The 20,790-nt window shown below is 37.9% G+C and overlaps 2 protein-coding genes across 2 annotated transcripts in view; both read right to left on the bottom strand.

Moving 5' to 3' along the window:
• LOC128733787 (choline transporter-like 2) overlaps positions 1-15,645 on the bottom strand; it is a 38,082-nt gene extending 22,437 nt beyond the window's left edge. Inside the window, exon 1 of the mRNA XM_053827583.1 lies at positions 15,518-15,645. The gene's annotated coding sequence lies outside the window, so the exon portion shown is untranslated. The remainder of the gene's footprint in view (positions 1-15,517) is intronic.
• A 24-nt stretch (positions 15,646-15,669) lies between these two features.
• LOC128735241 (uncharacterized) lies at positions 15,670-19,460 on the bottom strand. Its single transcript, XM_053829736.1, has 2 exons — positions 18,480-19,460; positions 15,670-15,906 (listed from the first exon to the last, which is right to left on the bottom strand). The coding sequence occupies exons 1-2, from the start codon at positions 19,458-19,460 to the stop codon at positions 15,670-15,672; spliced, it is 1,218 nt and encodes a 405-aa protein (XP_053685711.1).
• Between the last annotated feature and the right edge of the window lie 1,330 nt (positions 19,461-20,790).

Below are 20,790 nucleotides of genomic sequence, written 5' to 3'. Positions count from 1 at the left end.
GAATCAAAAGGAATTTCTACATCTTATGACACACTTGGAAAAATATGCGCCACAAAAGATAAATATTGTCTTCCGAGCAAATCGTAAAGATTCTTTAGATTGGCATTTTGATGCTACCGGTGGCGGCGGCGGCGCTTTGATCCACAACTGACGGTACAGGAAATTCATATTTTATTTAGTTATACATTATGAACAAAAATGAAACACACTGGCAAATGTCACGTTTCGTTTAGCAGAAAAATTCACAACATCAAACACTCTAATGACGGTGACATTAGAGAAAAAAACATTTATAAAATTCCTGTATTTCAAACCTTTTTTGACGATTTCAATTACACGCAAAAGGGTAGATAGTTTTTTTGTGGAAGAATTCTTTGGACAGGCGACGCTTAGTCCGATCTAATACTAATAAAAATTAAATGCAATTGCAACACATCAAATGTAATGTTACCTTTAGCAGAAATATTCACAACGCACATAACTGGCAACAATATTTCTATCGTTCACTTCGGTCTTAGAAAATAAAGTGACAATCTGTCCATCATAACGATAAATCTAAGACTGAGTTGATGTCCTGGAAGTAAAATTTTTTGTAAAAATGTAAAACATTATCTTCTCTTCGTTCGATTTTATCATTTTAACATTGATTCTGGACGAACTTGATGTCCTGAAGTAAGCAGTTTTGCGAAAATTTGCAAGGTACAAAGAATGATAATTATAATTGATAATCTTTTAACAGGCATTCCACATGTTAGTTGGAAAACAATCATACTTCAAATCAATCTGTCATAATAAATGGTGTTTTCAATTATTTTTGAAGAAATTAACGAAAGCGAATCTGTGTTGCAAATGATAACCAAGATTAATTGAGTAATATTTCCTATCTAATCAAAAGTGATGCGTGTAGTGACAAATAGTGTGTGTTTTGAACTATGTAGTTCCTTAAGCCATTAAACGTGTACGTTTGTCAACTGGTGTGTGCTTTCCAACCAATTTTCTAAAGTTATGGTTGGAGATGCTACTGATCACGCCAATATCTTCAAAATGCGATATCACAGTAAAGCACCAAAAAATTTATGATTCTAACTTGGTGGTTTACCACTGCATGAAACTGAAAATTTTCTGAAATTGTAAAGATCTTCATACTTTTTCGAATATTATAAGCATTCTTAAATGCATTGGCAATAATGCTTTTGTACAAATTTTTACTAGAAGGTTTAGTCCGTTCGGTCAAAATTTATACGATATTTTTGAAAATGTCGTGTTGCTGAACAATATTGTTTCGAGTTTCTCTGATAACCTCTGTTTGTTGTAAATAAACTGTAACTGCAGAGAAACCATCTGATGTAGAGAGAAAGAAATTATGTGATCTGACTTTAAAAGTAAATAACCAAATCGCAAACAACGTACCTGCCTACAAAGTTGGTAGTACCAACTGATTGTTTGCTTACGCTCTCTATCATCGCACAGCAAAAAATAAAATAATGATATTTGTGGTTTTTCCCAGTTTGGAGAAGTCAAAGTGGGATTCACTTCTGGGATTGTTCTGATGGTGTTAATTTGCGTTAAGATTGTGTGCCTGTCTTCATATCTCTTAGTTTCGCAAGGCGGATGATGTCACTTTGTAATTATTATTTATTTGACCACAGTCCCAATTTAGATATTTCGCCACCACCGTTGTCGTTTGCTAGGTCTAACTCTCTGCATGGATGTCACACTGCAATACCTAATTAGCAAGTTATCTATAGATGGAGTTCCACAAATTGTGATTACATTTATAATATTTAAATAGTAGCGTAGGTGGTGAGCCCAAACAAAGCCGTTCAATATTCGGAGATCGACGATATGCATAGAAATGTAAAGTTTCAATTAACATTGAATATGTATTGTAATTAGCAGGCTTGAAAATCCAAGAAGCTTTCAGCGCTCAAAACTATCACTGTACCCAGTATAAATACTGGAGCGCATATACTGTCGGTAATTCAAGCGAAGTTCATGTTTTACATTTATTTGATGGCTGTTATTTTACCATTTTATTACCAAATGTTATTAGTATGCAAATAAACTGACGTAATACACACAACAAATAAAGAACATATGTATCTCACTTCACTAGCAAGTCAAACTTCACACAGCATTAGTTGCCGCCCGTTGCGTTCATGTGCACCGGCCAACATTATTGGGCACACGCCCAATTAAAAAACAATTAAGTCAGCAATTAATACAAATTGATCACCCACTTACTGCGTGCACCCGAAAGTAGGAAAACACAATAAACAATAAAAGATCTACAACGTGTAGGCACAGAGACACAGAGAGAGATCCGGCCGCGTCCGATTCGTATGTGGCCAGATTGCGGAATGAGACGGGGTTGAATAGTAAGTAAAACCACACTAGTGCCGGCGAAAAGAAAAGACTGCCATCAGTAATAAATTGATGACACGGTGCCTCTTGACTAGTAAATAAACATTCGAACCAAACTAGGTGTGAACTGGGTGATGGTTGCCTACGAATTTCTGGTTTATGGTAGAAAATTGTATGATTAAATGGAGATTGCCTTCTTGTTTCGAATTAGATCCTTTTCTCTTGGGAAGCCCGCCACTTTCCCCCAGATCGTTGTGCACTATTTCACTGTTGCTCTATTTGTCAGTACCACCGCACCGGCGGCAATAAAAAGTAAGTAAAACATAGTATAATCATCATCGTCAGAAGTGTGTGGCACCAAGTGTTGGGCAAACAAAACAAATGTCCACACCGCTCAAGCGACAGAATGAAGGACCGTATAGACGCAGGTAGGGGAATTATGTATAACGTGCCCCCCGTGGCCAATGTGCCCCCCCTTCGTTTTTCGCTAAACAAGCGAAATTAAAATGCAAAACCACCCAGAAACCATAGTATTTGATGGAACTAGCCTACTATGCAAGTATGACAGTTGTCACATGCTGTAAAAACAAAACAAAAATAAATTTGTTTTTGAGCAGCTTCCGATGTAACTTTTGGCGTCATTTCCATAAGCTATTTTCTTGTCAAAATCTGTAAATAACCGGTTGTTGCGATTCGATTGCGTAAAGTGATCTTCAAAATGACATCCCTGCTAAAAATAACGGTATGAAACGCTTGACTTGCTTTAACATTTAATATTTTTTCAAATAAGTAAAAGCAGGCTAAAATGCCCCACTTGCGGTGGTGCAATTTGCCCCCCTTGCAAATGTGGCTTTAAAACTATGTAAACAGATCTAAGTTGAAGTCGATTGCCATTATTTAATTCAATTAGTATTGTAGAGTAACCGTGGTGGGAATAATTTATTACCAACGTCCAAATTCTAGGTAATTCAACTACCCGGTAGAAAACGCCACAGCTGCGTATAATGTGCCCCATGCAGAAAAGAAAAAGTGCACCAGAAGGCCGAAACTAGGTTTATTTTACATAAAATAACGATATTTTGCAAAACAAAGGAAATAGTTTTACTTTCTACAAAATAGAGTTGGTCTGTCACTGGTAGAAATACTCAAATTACCGCATTGGGCATATTATACCGCAGGTGGGGCATTTTACCCCGCGCAGACGAGAAACACAACATTTAGGTGCTTTTATTAAATAATTCCTAGCATGTTTATTCCACAATACTAAATGAAATAAACAATTGCAATTGGTTGTCAGCTTAAGTACCAACATATACACGTAGTTGTAACGTTAATTTGGGGAAGTATAACGGAGATATATCCATTTATTCTTAGGGGGGGCACATTATACACTTTTCCCCTATATGCAAATTTGCCAACCATGCTTAAAACATGCGGTAAATTGGCATAGACAGAATAAGCATGTGCAAATACACGTGCTTCTAACGTCATCGATGCATGCAGCAAGTGCCACTGAAAGGATTTGGTGCAAACATGGAAGCTGAACTTAGAAATTACTCAATTACATTATATTTCCAAACATATTGGTTAATACCTACAATATAGTTTTACTTTGAATTTAACTTTAATACACCTAAGCATGCTATCAAGTATTTTTTTATTTGGTGTTTAATCCATTATGAAATCGTAATATTCTTTTTAATTTTAATAAACTCTTATTCTCAATTTTATTTTCTCGATTTTGTGTGAGTTACTTCTACTGAAATTTTTACTATGGTTTATTTTAATTTAGTATAACATAAAGCAAAGCTTAGGGTTATGAACGTTTGACACACAAATCAGATCATCGTTCGGACCCTAACGCGGATTTTCGATTTAAACGTGAAATTCGTTCGATTGCCTGCGAGCCGTGGTCCGTATCGGTGGAGACAACTGCAGGTCTTCGTAATACATCATTCAGGGTTGGTGGCCTTACACTTGGATTTCCGATTAGGAACTCTATCGTTAATATCGCCAGATAGAAACAGATATTCGGAAACGTAAATGGGGGAGAATCTGATATATTTTGAGAAGAGGAGCGAACGAAATTGGCAGGAAGATACTCAACAGGAGAGCAGAAGAAGCAGATCTAGATACTACTGACGGTGTGGCCTTGCTAACCGTATTTAGATTATTACTGGAACCTCACCTGGCGACAGGTGGTAGATGGCAGATGACGAGTGTCCACCAACCAGACTTGACCCTTTGTTCTGCCAAACCGCAAGCCAACGGACATTAACACATCAGTAGTTAAGTCATCGGCAACGAGATAAAAACGAGGAATATTACAATAATTCAAAATATTAGATGCAGTGGTTCAGCTCCGCAACAGAAGAAGAGAGCTCTATTTATTGCTAACCGTCTCCTCCCAGTTAGCCTCGTCGTAAGATAAGTCGTAAAATTCATGTGTCTCAGAATTGCAGGGGTGTCGACATGAATCCCAGATTCTAACAAGGAATACAACTTAAACATCTTTACGTAAATTCATAAATTCCCAAATTTCCGATTTAAAGCAATTTTCACCGAATTCCCAACTTTTGCCCGCATTTATCGCTTTACCCGAGTCAGTGGCCACCCTGCGCCGCTTTATAAGAGACTCACTACCCCTTTGTCAGCCCCTCTGCACTGATTTTTTTATGTCAAAAAACATGGGTTTCAAGCAGGCTTGGCATACACTTTTCGCTTTGATTTTGCTCTTTTGATTACTGCTCCTCAGCCAAGCAAAATTTGAAAAAGTGATGTATGGGGCGTTTGTAGAATTTGTTACTATCTACAATATTGCTGAAGTAAGCATAACTGTGCATTTTGTATTTATGGCGCTATAAGGCTGCTACCCTCTTGGTAGCACAAAGAGCGCTCTTTTTGCTACCAACGGCATTGCTGCCCTACAGCGCCGTAAATACTAAAGATAAAACTTCACTTTCTTCAGCAATATTATAGATAATTACTAGCTCTACAAATGCCCCATTCACCACGTTTTCAAATTCTGCTTGGGTGAGGAGCAGTAATGAAAAGAGCAGAATCAAAGCGAAAAGTGTATGCCAAGCCTGGTTTTAAGTTTGATGAAGAACCGTCCAGACGTTTCGGAGTTATGGCGACACATATATTCATACTCACGTTCGTCATCCCCTGTCGGCTCCTTCCCAGTCAGCTCTCTCTTCTGTCACGTAGTTAATTATGCACCTGTTTGCTCTATAAAAATTCCTCTAAAGGAAGCGAGCCAAAGCTTTTTCTCCATATATCGCTCACTCTCCTCTATATTCCCAGTCACTTGCACAACTACCATCGAAATGCAACCCTTTTTACATATTTGGACCTCCCCGCTTCCTAGGAGCCACCCCTCCTTTTATCAACTCCCCTCCTGCGCTGATTCTTTTATGTCAAAGAACATGTGTGCAAAGTTTGATAAAGAACCATCCAGGCGTTTCGGAGTTATGGCGGAACATATATATTTTACTCACGTTCCTTGTTACCTCGATAATATAGTAATGCAGCAGAATAAAACGGAAAACTTTTTGTTTAAAAAGTTTCAGTAATAACTTTTAATATGTGCCAAGTGTTATATGTGATGAAGATCGGTTAAGGCGTTCTAGAGCTATGGCGGAACATACAAACAAACGTTCACTCTTATATTTATAGATTTTGGTGCATTTTGCATATATTTTTGTATCATTATTGCGTTATTTTAATATTCTTAGATAAATTTTCCCGTTTTGTACCAATTTTGATTTTTTTTCTGTTTTCATATCTTTCTATCATTTCGAAGTCATTTCTGTATTAGTTTTGTTCCATGAATATGTAATTTTCATTTCCTACTTGCGTTATTTGAGTAATTCTCGCTGAAACGGAGCCACTGCTGACACGAGGTCTTCAAATATTCGAACTTTTGCACTTAGTTGGTTGATAATGTTTAAAAAATAAGAATTACACTTTTAGTACCTCGAAATAGTGGACCCCTCGTTCGTCAAGGGGCCTAACAGTTTCAAAAAAACTTGAATTTTGAGCAAAACTTGAGATCTATATCATGTGATGTTCATAAATTTGCCATGAAACAACTAACAAATGGTCCGGTTCTGTAAAGAAGAAGAACAGGGCTTTCAAATAGAGTAAAAAAATTTTTGGCGGTTATCTTAGATTTGGTCGCCATATTGGATTTTATCAAAAAATCAACGTTTTCACTATGAGTCCCCGACCGATTTTCATTTTAAGGCCACCATTGGAAAGCTGAGAAAAAATGCTACAATAAACATTCATAATATTAGGTGTGTAATGGCAAAGCAAAGAAAAGCATAGCCTAGGTGCTACATTCCGTTATCGACACTTGACCTTCTGTTTTTATACCACAGACTTCGCAGCCAGCTGTTAGGGTGCAGGACAATTGCAGGGCCAGTTGCTACGATCCTATTGACTCTAACAGCCTCTCCCAGTCGAGATTCGAACATATGACGACTGGCTTATTAGGCCAGTGTCTTACCTCGAAGCCAACTGGGAGGCCAACTGTGCAATGACATTAGCTGAATAAAACAACCAGTTATTTGTAGCAAGGTTCACAATTTTCATATAATTATTGTGATATTTCCAAAATTTGCTATGAAACAAACTGCAAACGGCACGGTTTTGTAAAGAGGGGAGATAGGACTTATAAACGAAGCGAAACAAATTAGTGGCCATCTTGGAAAAAAGCGTGATAAAATTGATTACTTTTATCTACCAATTTAAAGTTCTGGTGCCATTCGACACATTGCTGTTTATCGTGAAACGGCTATCTCTTTTAGTTCCGTTTGCAATTTAATTTGAAAGCGTATCGTGTTGGCTGTTGACTTACTACCTGAAAACTGCACGAATTCATACATCACGCATAGCACACTAGATCACCGGGTGGGTCGGAAATGATCTCAAGCCAAGCACAAGGCAAATTGCGGTTCAGCCCCTTGGCACCCTGGAGGTGTGGAGCGTGCTGATCTGGGTAAAAATGCATCCGTTTCACACTACCTACAGGTTCAAAAGCTCATACCTGCGGATAAACCTAAGCGGCTTGAGTTTTACCGGATTATACATGCAAAAGTAACTAAACGAAACTAAAAGAGATAGGAGTTTTACGCCAAAGAACGAATTGTAGAACTGTACCAGATTTTTGAATTGGTAAATAAAAGCAGGCAGTTTTATCACACTTTTTTGGAGAAATTGGATAAAAAGGCCTTGGAAACACTTATTTCAAAGCTTTCTGCATCTAAAAAGTTTGTAAATTTCATAAACTACAAGATTTAAAAGCAATTTTCAGTACAAAAGTCTCTCAATTTTCGAATGCAAGTAACAGAATTGATCTAGCTAACATACTTTTTCTACAAGAGTTAATTAAATGCAAAACAGAACCGAAGACTAAAAAAGTTTAATAACTCCGTAACGATTGAGATTTGACCATATGCGTAGAAGGATTTTTTCCGTCAAATGTGGTCCTCTATCACCCTCTGAAATATTTGCACTAAACTACCTAACACCGTGTATTTAACTGCATATTTTTGTGTTGATTTTATAATGAAATCAGTCATTTGAATATTTTTTATAATGGAGACAAAGCAATAAAAGCAATAAGCAATATAAGAAAGGTGTTATAGGATCCTTAGGGTAGCGAAGGACAAGACATAAAGGGAAAAAAAGCGAAAATTTCAGGGTGAAAGATAATTTGAAGCATGCTAATTAGGTTCGTAGTTTTTTTTTGTATTTCGCTAAGCAGGGCATCCACAGGTTAGAACCGGCTTAAAGTTGTAATCGAACTCAAAGGACTCAAAGGAAATATAATCTCTATAACCGCCATACAAGCGCGCGACACCATTTCAGGTTCAGCCGTTGTTGAGATTGTATCTTTCCAATCCTGCTCAAAATTCAAGGGGGACGCAATGTCGACGAAGCTTTAGGACATTAAGAAGCTGTTAATCCGGTATTAAACGGCTCGAATTTTAAGCAGGTATGCTCTTTCCACTCTGAGTCTGGTCCAACACCAAAGGGACTATTTACATCTTTAATTTCATTACTTCTACCCTTTCCCTTCCTAATCATTGTTTATGTTATTTACTAACAACTGATAACTGAGTAGTGAGAAATGAAGAATGAGAAGTGGGTAAGCAGAAATGAGTAGTGAGGAGTGAAAAATGAGTACCGTGAACGTACCATATTCTGCGCAATTAAGACATTTGTATGATTCTTCCGCTATTCTAAGTATTCGAGATTTAAATTAACAACGTGGATAGCAGCAACGTGTAGTGCTACGATCTATAATATCTGGTAAAAAATATGGGAATTACAAGTCGACTAAAAATTGAGTATATTTTATGTTTTGTAAACTTATTCACGGGGCCTAAATCTGCGCACTTTCTTGCCCATGTTCCTAATTCTGCACAGGTTTGCTCCTAATTCTGCGCACCCAAATAGTGAAAATATTTACTCCTGCCATGCTGCTCATGTCTTTATACGCTGAAAGCACACCAAAAATCCCGGCATCAGCCATTATCATAAGTAAATCCATGATCCGGTCTTCTTGTGCAGTCCGGGTGGCAAAGAAATGTTATTATTATTTTGATTGCCTCATTTTAAATATTTTATTCTCGATAACGCGAAGGGCGAACTGATTCGGGTTTTCTGCATACTGAACATTACACTTTAGATTAATACTAAAAATTGTGTTTTCATATAGAAACCACTTCCCCACTCTCTGACAGCCCCATATGAGGTTGGACATTAAAAAAAATAGAAGACATGGTTTCATCAATTGGCGCTCATAGGTTCGGACCCCGAGACACAGCACAGGATTCCAATCAATGCAAGTAAAAGATTCTACTTGAATTTTCATGCCTCTATACCTCAGCCTTTTGGGTGCGGTTGCATATTCTTTCGTGATTTCTTTACTGCGCAGAATTTGGCGCATGAATAAAAAATCTGTGCCTAAATCTGCGCATTATTGCATCGCATTTTTTCTAAGGAAAGCAATGCATACAATCACTCTTTTTGTCTAAAACATGACTAAAACTAATTATTCTTTCTAATTATGCTGGCTAATTTGATCATTGCAAAGAATTTCGATCATAAATTTGTCAATTTTCTAGAAGGACAATCTTAGCGTTGGTGCTAACGACGATGTTTCTGCCATATAAAATACTTTCAGTTTCAGGTTAAATTATTTCGCTCTCAAATATTATGGCCCGTTTGTGAATAATGGCGTAATATTCCACAGACATTTATAAAAAATAACGCAATGATCATAGTTATGAACAATGCTGAAAAATCTTTACCTATAAAAATGGATTTCTGTCTGTCTGTCTGTCCGTATGTTCCTTATAGAATCGAAAACTACTAAAACGATTGGCGTGATAGTGTGCATATAGGGGTTTTTGGGGCCAGGGAAGGTTTTTAAGAAGGTTAGAGACCCCTCCCCCCACTAAGAGGGAGCTCCCATACAAATGAAACACAAATTTCTGCATAACTCGAGAACTAATCAAGCAAAGCTCAGTGGTCCAATCAGCGAATTACGTGATCGTGTGATATTGCGCCAAAACGTGAAGTTTTTCGCATATAGTGTCTTTAGGAACATTTCTTGGTATAACAAGCCCCTTCTTGTGAGAGAAAACTTTGGGTGATTAATTCCCTTAAAAGTGAGATAAGAAATTTATTTTCATGTACATTCGAGATACAGGTTTGGTACTTTCGGCAAAGTTGTAGTAAATATCAATGCAAACAACTTTGTCGAAGACACTACACTTGTATCTCTTCATGGAAATTATCTATGAAGCGTTGGACAAACCCTTTAAAACGGTTTTTAAACCCTGACTTATTCTGGTCAACTTTTGCGTGTTCATAGTGTTCTAGAAAGTTGTTTATCTTGCTAAAATCAACGTTTTTGTAGAACATTATTATAAGTGATTTTCAGTGATTTTGAGCATTTTTGACAAAAAAATAGCACTACTTTGAGCTTAAATATTTCCCAAGGTGGCAAATGGTGCCAGACCAAATAACTCCTACTTAAAAGTACAACAAAAAACCTTTAAAATCAAGTGTCAATTGACTGTATCTGTTTGTATCCTCAAAAGTTATTGTTGTTTTAAAAATCCTTCACAGTCATGTTTATCGAACAATTAAAATGTACAGGGGTTAGACAAAATGATCGGGACAGGCAAAATTTTGATGAAATTCAAACGGTCATAACTTCCACAAAATTGGACATTTTTAGATGAAACCAATTGCATTCGACGGAGAAATCTTTCTAGTTTTTCTAAAATATTTCAATATTCGCAATAGTCAGCGGACACCGGAGATAATCCGGGTTATCTGGGAGTATGTCAAAGAATGATTTTTTTCATCGCTTGTATCTTTTTCTGTCATGGAAATTTATTCATATTCATATTTTATCCCAAAACTAGATTTTATTTCCAGTCGATTGGTGAAAAAAGAACGGAAATCCTACGAGAAACAACCAAGTTACGGCCATTTTCGTAAAATCACCACTAGTAACATCTATTGCTCTGGCCAGTTTAAGACATGACGCAAATGATGTCAATATGAGCATCAAACGTGAAGGTTTTATGAGCAATTGACAATGGAAGCATTTTCAGGTCCGCAGCGTGCCATGGCAACCCTGTAGCAGGCTCTAGGTACCCCGGCGGAAGTGGTCATTTCAGGGAATATTCCAAATCATGACAATATGGGTGTCAAACTTCAGGATTTTCAACCCTCGTAAATTTTATGAAGTTTGACATCCATATTGGAATGATTTTGGTCATATTTTAAAATGGTTATAAAGGTAAGACATTACTGGCAACATTTCCAGAACTGATTTCACTAAAATGGCCATATCTCGGTTGTTTCTCGCCGGATTTCCGTTCTTTTTTCACCAATCGACTGGAAATGAAATCTAGTTTTGGGATAAAATATGAAAATTAATAAATTTCCATGACAGAAAAAGATACAGGCGATTAAAAAAATCAGTTTTTGACAGTCCCCCAGACAACCCAGATTATCTCCAGTGTCCGCTGACAATTGCAAAATTTGAAACATTTTAGGCAAACTAGGAAAATCTTCCAGTCGAATGCAATTGGTTTCACCTAAAAATGTTCAATTTTGTAAAAGTTAAGCCGTTTGAATTTCATCAAAATTTTGCCTGTCCCGATCATTTTATCTAACCCCTGTACTTCGGATGCAATAAACGCCATTTTGTTTATGTTGACAATCTCTTTCTAACAACTTGAGTTACCAGCAATTTTTTTGGCCTATTTTTGAGTCGAAAATGAATTTGGCGCAATTAATAATAGAAAAGCTTCCCAATAACGAACTTAAGTCTATTTTGTTCAATACCTTCGATTGGTGTCTTTTCATAAGATCCCACTCATAATGGGCTGGTACCAAATGGCCGAAACACAAATGGTCGAATCACGAATGGCCGAAATCCAAATGGCCGAATTTTAACAACAGTCACAGAAGACCGAATTTTCTCGGAATGACTTTTTAGTCTATTTAATTAGAAGACACGAATTGACAAGCAGTTAACAATTAACTTTACTCCAACAAAAAATAAAATAAGCAACACATCTTTTTGTTGTACTTTTAAGTACGAGTTGTTTGATCTGCCACCATTTGCCAACTTGGGAAATACTTAAGCTCAAAGTAGTACTATTTTTCATCAAAAATGCTCAATATCTCCGAAAATTCAGAAAATCACGTATAGTAATGTTCTACAAAAACGTTGATTTTAGCAAGATAAACAACTTTCTAGAACACTATGAACACGTAAAAGTTGACCAGAATAACTCAGGGTTTAAAAACTGTTTTGAAGGGTCTGTCCATGAATAATGCTTCATAGACAATTTCCATGAAGAGATACAAGTATGGTGTCTTTGACAAAGTTGTTTGTATTAATATTTACTACAACTTTACCAAAAGTACTAAACCTGTATCTCGAATATACGAGAAAATAAATTTCGTATCTCACTTTTAAGGGAATTAATCACCCAAAGATTTCTCTCGCAAGAAGGGGCTTGTTATACAAAGAAATGTTCCTAAAGACACTATATGCGAAAAACTTCACGTTTTGGCGCTGTTTTCTCTGATTTCGCTGTTTGGACCACTGTGAAATGGGACAAAATTTTACATGTGGGTGTTTTTGGAGACAAGAATTTTTTCTATGGTTAATTGAGACCCCTTCCCACTTTGGGAGGGGGGGCTCCTATACAAATGAAATACAAATGTCCTCATAACTCGAAAACTAATTAATCAAATGGAACCATATTTGGCATGTGGGTGTTTTTGGAGGCATGAATTTTTTCTATGATGAATTGAGAACCCTCACCCCTGTTGTAGGAGGTTAAGGACTCTCCTCCGAAATTTTTGCGTAACTCAAAAACTAATCGAACTCGAGAACTTTCAGACTCTTTTATAAAACATTAATTAATAACAAGACCACCAAAAACTGTCAATAGTAACATTAGATAATTCAGCGCGAAACGGCCACAGGCCGCGAGTGTTGCCGGCGACCTGCCGTCGGAAGCACCGGCCACTGCGGGGGGCAGCCCCCCGTAGAGATCACCTCTATCTAGGTTTATTTATTTTCCTAGATCTACTGACCTCTGTTGCTTTCCTTCAGTTGGGTCACCCCTGCGAAATGGTACTTTCTAGGAAAAAATTTTCCGAGAACTAATCAAGCAAATGGAACCATATTTGGCATGTGGGTGTTTTTGGAGGCAACCATTTTTTCTATGATGAATTAGGACCCCTTACCTTTTTAAGAGGGGGGGCTCTCATACAAACGAAATACAAATTTCCTTATAACTCTAGAACTAATCAAGCAAATGGAACTAAATTTATCACCCACATGATAAATTTGGTTCCATTTGCTTGATTAGTTCTAGAGTGTTTGTAGGCAAGAATATTTTCTATGGTATATTTTCTACGGATTTCCCCACTTTAAGAGGGGGGGGGGAAATCAAATCAAATTTCCTCATAACTCGAGAACTAATCAAGCAAATGGAACCAAATTTGACATGTAAGTGGTTTTGGACGCAAGATTTTTTTCTATGGTGAATTGAGACCCCTCTCTTCTTTAGAAAGCGAGTTATGGCCCATCTCCCCTTTAAGAGGGTGGGCTTCCATACAAATGAAATGCAAATTTCCTCTTATCTCGAGAACTAATCAATCAAATGGAACCAAATTTGGCGTGTGGGAGTTTTAGATGGCAGAAATTTTTTCTATGGCGAATTACGACCCCTTCCCCTTTTAAGAGGGGAGCTCCCATACAAATGAAATTCAAATTTCCTTATAACTAGAAAACTAATCAAGCAAATGGAACCAAATTTGGCGTGTGGGAGATTTTGGAGTCTTGAATTTATTTTACGATAGTTAGAGACCTCTCACCCCTGTGGTAGGGGGATATGGACTCTCATACAGATAAAACAGAAATTTTTGCGAAACTCAAAAACTAATCGAACTCGAGAAATTCGAGACTCTTCCATAAAACATTAGTCAATACAAGACCACAAAAACTATTTATAGTAACACTAGATCATTCAGGACGAGACGGTCGCGAGTGTTGCCGGTGACCCGCCGTCGGAAGCGCCGCCCACTGGGGGGCTTGCAAAACTCGAGATTGTGACAAAGATCATCCGAGATTTATGTACAATACAGGTTAATTTGTGGCAATACGAAGTTTGTCGGGTCATCTAGTACTTATATAAAGAAAAATGCGCAGAGTTAGGAGCTGCGCAGAATTAGGAGCGGTCACAATAGTAAGAAGTTAATAGTATGAAGTGAGTAAAGAGAAGTGAAAAATTAGTAGTATTTGAAGCATGTTCTGTTGTAATATGCTATATTAGTGCTGATTCTGCTAATTCTCAGCTGTATCTAATTTCGATCAGTCTCCATGGAATTACGTATTACCAGTGTGGGATAAGTAAATACTGGAAATGAAAAATGATTTTTAAATGTCCTTAAGCTTCCCTCAGAAATGTTAAAAAGATTAACCGTAAGACGATAAACGAAAAAGAAAGTGTGAAAACGGCTTGACGGCAACGCGTGCCACATGTAGCCCCTAGTAATGACGACAATTGAATAGGTTTATCATCAAACAAAATAGTCACTTACAACAATATTCTCGCTAAGTGAATGTTTGGAGAGCAATAACATTAGGAGAGTATAACAAAACCTAATATTAGATTACTTTGTTGGAGCCTAACACGGTGATGTAACGGAAACACACTCGACCGACAATCGAGTTCCATTTTTCGAGTCAATATATGTAATGGTCTTTATATTAAAAATTTTCAATTCGTCTAAAGTTGATTTGATAAAAGAGAAACCCCCAAAGCTAAACCCCGATGTGTTGTTAACTGCAAAAATCCTCATTGTATCTGACTGGCAGAATTATCACTTGTAAGCTATAATTATCCAATTTCCAATTTTTAATCACAATCAAAAATTAATCCGATATGGATATGATTATGATGTGATATGATGAAATGTAATCTACGTGGGAAAGATTACTTAGCGCACTATTGATCAACTGTGAACAAACCCACGTTGGTCAATTCTCGCTGAATGAGTTCTCACCAAACTATGAAAACTCACGTGTTTTGCTGTGCAAAATCCAATTGGCTTCTAGCAGGTAATCGCTAGCACATGATTATGAAATTGAAATCGTATATTTCCCTGTATCCGCTACAAAGTCACATTGAAATTGAAAACAAAGTCTGTATAATGTATAATATTTGTGAGTTCTATGTTATGAAGGTACATAAATAGAAAACAGATGCCTGCAGGGCATCTGCAGAGCTCTTCAAAAGAAAACACGATAGTTGCGAAACTTCTGTGAAGTTTATAAATAACGTTAAGAGTAACATTGTGAACACTTGGTATAAGTGTCAAACAATTCCAATTCTATATGTATTTGTCGAATCAAATTTGCTTCAATAAATCCACTTGATAACAACCGGCAGCTGGTATTTCGAGGAAAATGACTAATAATGGGAAACCACTGCACTGGGTTCACTTCAAATGGCGTGTGCATTGATTTGTCTCTTCCACATTCACTATGCATCACACACTGCCTGTCGTCTGGCTTTAAACAGCACCCACCGACCGTCCTCTTCCGTGCACTATTTGCTGCTCTCCTTTGTTGCTCGTGGTCACGGTTCACTACTTGTTGCGCCGGCATGCAAATTCAATAGAAAAACCGATTGTTTCACGCGGTTTAGGTACGTAGATATGCAGGTAGAAAAAAGACTAATTTCATTACCCGCCCAACGGACCGCCGTACCGTTCACTTTCGACGTTTCGCTGTAGACTGAACACTGAACTGCTAGAAGTAAAGCAACTGGCCAGTAACATACCTGCACTCGGGGTAGCGGCTATGTCGACGATGACGACAACTACATGCTGCCGATGCCGGCCGATGATGACGATCAATCGTGATCTATGTGACATAAAAGTGATGTTTGAAGTGAGCTCGCTTCTATCGTCCATGCCCATCTTTGCAAAGCCGGTGAACGGTGAACATAGGGAAAGTCTTATTAAACGACTAACTAATTGTACTAATTGTTCTAAACAATGACTGAGTCGGGTGGCATTACTAATACTATGGTTTTATAAGTGAAGAACTGTGACCAATTTACTAGAACGTGTAATAGCTAATTGAAAAACAACGGACTCGCTAACCCGCTAGCATCAGCAGAAGCTGCGAGAGACATACGTAATGCAGATTAGAATCTAGAATCTATGGCAAAACCAAGCTGGGCATTACAAATTCAGAAAACTAGTCGTGCTGGCTGCATTTGCTGACGAGTTACAAGCATAGAAGCTTTGTCGGCATGTAAGTTCCTACCAGCAACCGGCAATAATGCAGTTATTATGGCATGGTGTACATTTATATGGTTCGACTCGGATAGCGTTATGCAATCGATTCCGTAAATAGTGCGTACACCTTCGAACTGGTTGTGTACAAACGTGTGCCATTCGATCGGAGAACGAATGATGAGTTCTCACGATTGAAGTTAGAAGGCGGATTTCAATTAGAAAAAATGTGTGATTGAAACACTAGAAGTAGTTAACTGATGAAATAATGTAAACAAACCCCCCGGGCAATGCATTGGTTTTGTGTATATCGCATGCTGGTTCATTTTACGTTCCTGGCGTGCTGAATAATTCAAACAACCAGAGTTACGATTCTAATACGAATCACTGTTACGGGCAGCAAAATTTAGCCGGACTTAATCTAACCCAACTCTGGATTTTTTATGGCCGTCTTATGGATTTTATTACAGAACCGTCTAAATTTTTTATGACAGTAATCACACTCTACTCTACTCTACTCTACTCTACTCTACTCTACTCTACTCTACTCTACTCTACTCTACTCTACTCTACTCTACTCTACTCTACTCTACTCTACTCTACTCTACTCTACTCTACTCTACTCTACTCTACTCTACTCTACTCTACTCTACTCTACTCTACTCTACTCTACTCTACTCTACTCTACTCTACTCTACTCTACTCTACTCTACTCTACTCTACTCTACTCTACTCTACTCTACTCTACTCTACTCTACTCTACTCTACTCTACTCTACTCTACTCTACTCTACTCTACTCTACTCTACTCTACTCTACTCTACTCTACTCTACTCTACTCTACTCTACTCTACTCTACTCTACTCTACTCTACTCTACTCTACTCTACTCTACTCTACTCTACTCTACTCTACTCTACTCTACTCTACTCTACTCTACTCTACTCTACTCTACTCTACTCTACTCTACTCTACTCTACTCTACTCTACTCTACTCTACTCTACTCTACTCTACTCTACTCTACTCTACTCTACTCTACTCTACTCTACTCTACTCTACTCTACTCTACTCTACTCTACTCTACTCTACTCTACTCTACTCTACTCTACTCTACTCTACTCTACTCTACTCTACTCTACTCTACTCTACTCTACTCTACTCTACTCTACTCTACTCTACTCTACTCTACTCTACTCTACTCTACTCTACTCTACTCTACTCTACTCTACTCTACTCTACTCTACTCTACTCTACTCTACTCTACTCTACTCTACTCTACTCTACTCTACTCTACTCTACTCTACTCTACTCTACTCTACTCTACTCTACTCTACTCTACTCTACTCTACTCTACTCTACTCTACTCTACTCTACTCTACTCTACTCTACTCTACTCTACTCTACTCTACTCTACTCTACTCTACTCTACTCTACTCTACTCTACTCTACTCTACTCTACTCTACTCTACTCTACTCTACTCTACTCTACTCTACTCTACTCTACTCTACTCTACTCTACTCTACTCTACTCTACTCTACTCTACTCTACTCTACTCTACTCTACTCTACTCTACTCTACTCTACTCTACTCTACTCTACTCTACTCTACTCTACTCTACTCTACTCTACTCTACTCTACTCTACTCTACTCTACTCTACTCTACTCTACTCTACTCTACTCTACTCTACTCTACTCTACTCTACTCTACTCTACTCTACTCTACTCTACTCTACTCTACTCTACTCTACTCTACTCTACTCTACTCTACTCTACTCTACTCTACTCTACTCTACTCTACTCTACTCTACTCTACTCTACTCTACTCTACTCTAAATACTACTTACTGACTCACTAACTTTTCTCACTTGGCTCGATATTCACTTTTTTCAATGTTTCGGGTCAAATTATAAAGCCTCATTTACCTTGATTGTCCTAATTACCAACTATCTACTTCTGTTTTGTCTAAAATATTGTCAGTTTTTTCAGCAATTTATTCTTTCATCTTGATCTTAACTGTATCAATGATGCGCATTATAATTTATTTTACATTAGATCTTTAATGTTTTACTACTAATAATGTGATGTATATACTGGACACTATCACTTGTTGTTCTTACAAAATAAAATAAGCATTTACCTTATTCGCCAACCGGTTTCGGGTAGATGTTACCCATCATCGGGGCTAGGTCCAACTGATTTTGATAAGAGAGTAGTTACAACTTCAGTTTTGTTAGATGAAAGAGCGGCGATACTATCGGAGCATCGTCTTCATTCATCAAACATTGCTCAGCTGTGGTGATATGCAGCGACTCCCAAGCGTTCAAATTCGATGACTTCCTCACTGGTTTTATTAGTTTAGCACTGTTCCAGTTTATTTTATGCTGATGATTGGCAGCATGCATCGCGACACTAGACTCGTTCACTCGTTCGTTCTCAGTTGCATTCTTATGCTCTTTCACACGTTGTTTAAATTTGCGGCGAGTTTGTCCGATGTAAATTGCCGGGCAATCATTACAATCGATTTGATAGATTCCCGACTTATCTTCGGCTGGAATCCTGTCTTTTACATTGCAGAGCATATCACGCAGCGTGTTGTTGCTTTTAAAGACAACGTGGTATCCGTGTTTCCTAAGGCATTTCTTTATCGGGTTTGTGGCTTTAGGATAGAATGGCATACTGATCCTTTCAATGTCGTCTTTCTGGGGTTGTAGAGTGGTAACATTCTCTCTATGTTTTTTACGCTTATGGATACTAACTATTTTGTCAACGAACTTTTTGTCATATCCATTGATTCGGGCAGATTCATAGATTTTTTCCCTCTCCTCTAAGAATTCTTCTTTTTCCATAGGTATAGAGATAAGACGATGTACCATTGAATGGAACGCTGCTTGTTTCTGAGCACCGTAATGATTAGAGTCCGATGTAATGTAGCGATCAGTGGATGTTGGTTTACGGTAGATACCAAGTTTAAGAGAATTATCATTTTTCTTAGAAATCATCAAGTCTAAGAAGGGTATTTTTCCATCCACTTCTCGTTCGACAGTGAACTTTATAGTGGGATGTCTAGAGTTTAATAAATCGAGTGTTTTTGGGAGGTGTCTTTCTTTTACAATGGCAAAAACATCGTCCACATAGCGTTTCCATACTCTGGGGAAATACTTTTCTTTTTGTAGTGCAACTTCGAAGTCACTCATGAAGACTTCTGCCAGCAGTGGTGAGACTTTACTACCCATAGTGAGACCATATGTCTGTTTGTAAAATTTTTCCCTGAATGTGAAAAAATTTTGGCTCATACACTGTTCTACTATTGATATATACGCTTCCATGTGGAACGGTGGAGCTCGAATTCTTTCCAAGTGGTCACGAAGGCTTCGTACAGCTTCTGGGATTGGCACGCTCGGAAATAAAGCACTGACATCGAACGAAACCATAATTTCCCCCCTCCGTATCACTGTATTCTGTATCACTGTACAACATCGAAAATCATATCCAGTACAAAGATGCATCACTAAAAGCGGCGGTGCGGCATGATGTGAAAAAATGTCTCCTACACACTGCTAACAAACGAAGCAACCAAAAACAAGCAGCGTTCGATGAGTGGTGTGCGATTCGGCAATTGAAAGCGCGCGACGTTACATACGTTCGGGCAGACAAAGGTAATGCTGTGGTAGTCATGGATAAGGAAGAATACGATTCACAAGTCCGTAAAATGATTAACTCAGGCCCGTATGCAGAATCGATGTCAGTGCTTTATTTCCGAGCGTGCCAGTCCCAGAAGCTGTACGAAGCCTCCGTGACCACTTGGAAAGAAGTCGAGCTCCACCGTTCCACATTGAAGCGTATATATCAATAGTAGAACAGTGTATGAGCCAAATTTTTTTCACTTTCAGGGAAAAATTTTACAAACAGACATATGGTCTCAGTATGGGTAGTAAAGTCTCACCACTGCTGGCAGAAGTCTTCATGAGTGACTTCGAAGTTGCACTACAAAAAGAAAAGTATTTCCCCAGAGTATGGAAACGCTATGTGGACGATGTTTTTGCCATTGTAAAAGAAAGACACCTCCCAAAAACACTCGATTTATTAAACTCTAGACATCCCACTATATAGTTCACTGTCGAACGAGAAGTGGATGGAAAAATACCCTTCTTAGACTTGATGATTTCTAAGAAAAATGATAATTCTCTTAAACTTGGTATCTACCGTAAACCAACATCCACTGATCGCTACATTACATCGGACTCTAATCATTACGGTGCTCAGAAACAAGCAGCGTTCCATTCAATGGTACATCGTCTTATCTCTATACCTATGGAAAAAGAAGAATTCTTAGAGGAGAGGGAAAAAATCTATGAATCTGCCCGAATCAATGGATATGACAAAAAGTTCGTTGACAAAATAGTTAGTATCCATAAGCGTAAAAAACATAGAGAGAATGTTACCACTCTACAACCCCAGAAAGACGACATTGAAAGGATCAGTATGCCATTCTATCCTAAAGCCACAAACCCGATAAAGAAATGCCTTAGGAAACACGGATACCACGTTGTCTTTAAAAGCAAC

This window comes from Sabethes cyaneus, chromosome 2 (assembly GCF_943734655.1).
Source record: "Sabethes cyaneus chromosome 2, idSabCyanKW18_F2, whole genome shotgun sequence".
Lineage (NCBI taxonomy): Eukaryota > Metazoa > Arthropoda > Insecta > Diptera > Culicidae > Sabethes > Sabethes cyaneus.
Note: the sequence above shows the minus strand (reverse complement) of the source record. Positions and strands in the feature narration are given on the sequence as shown.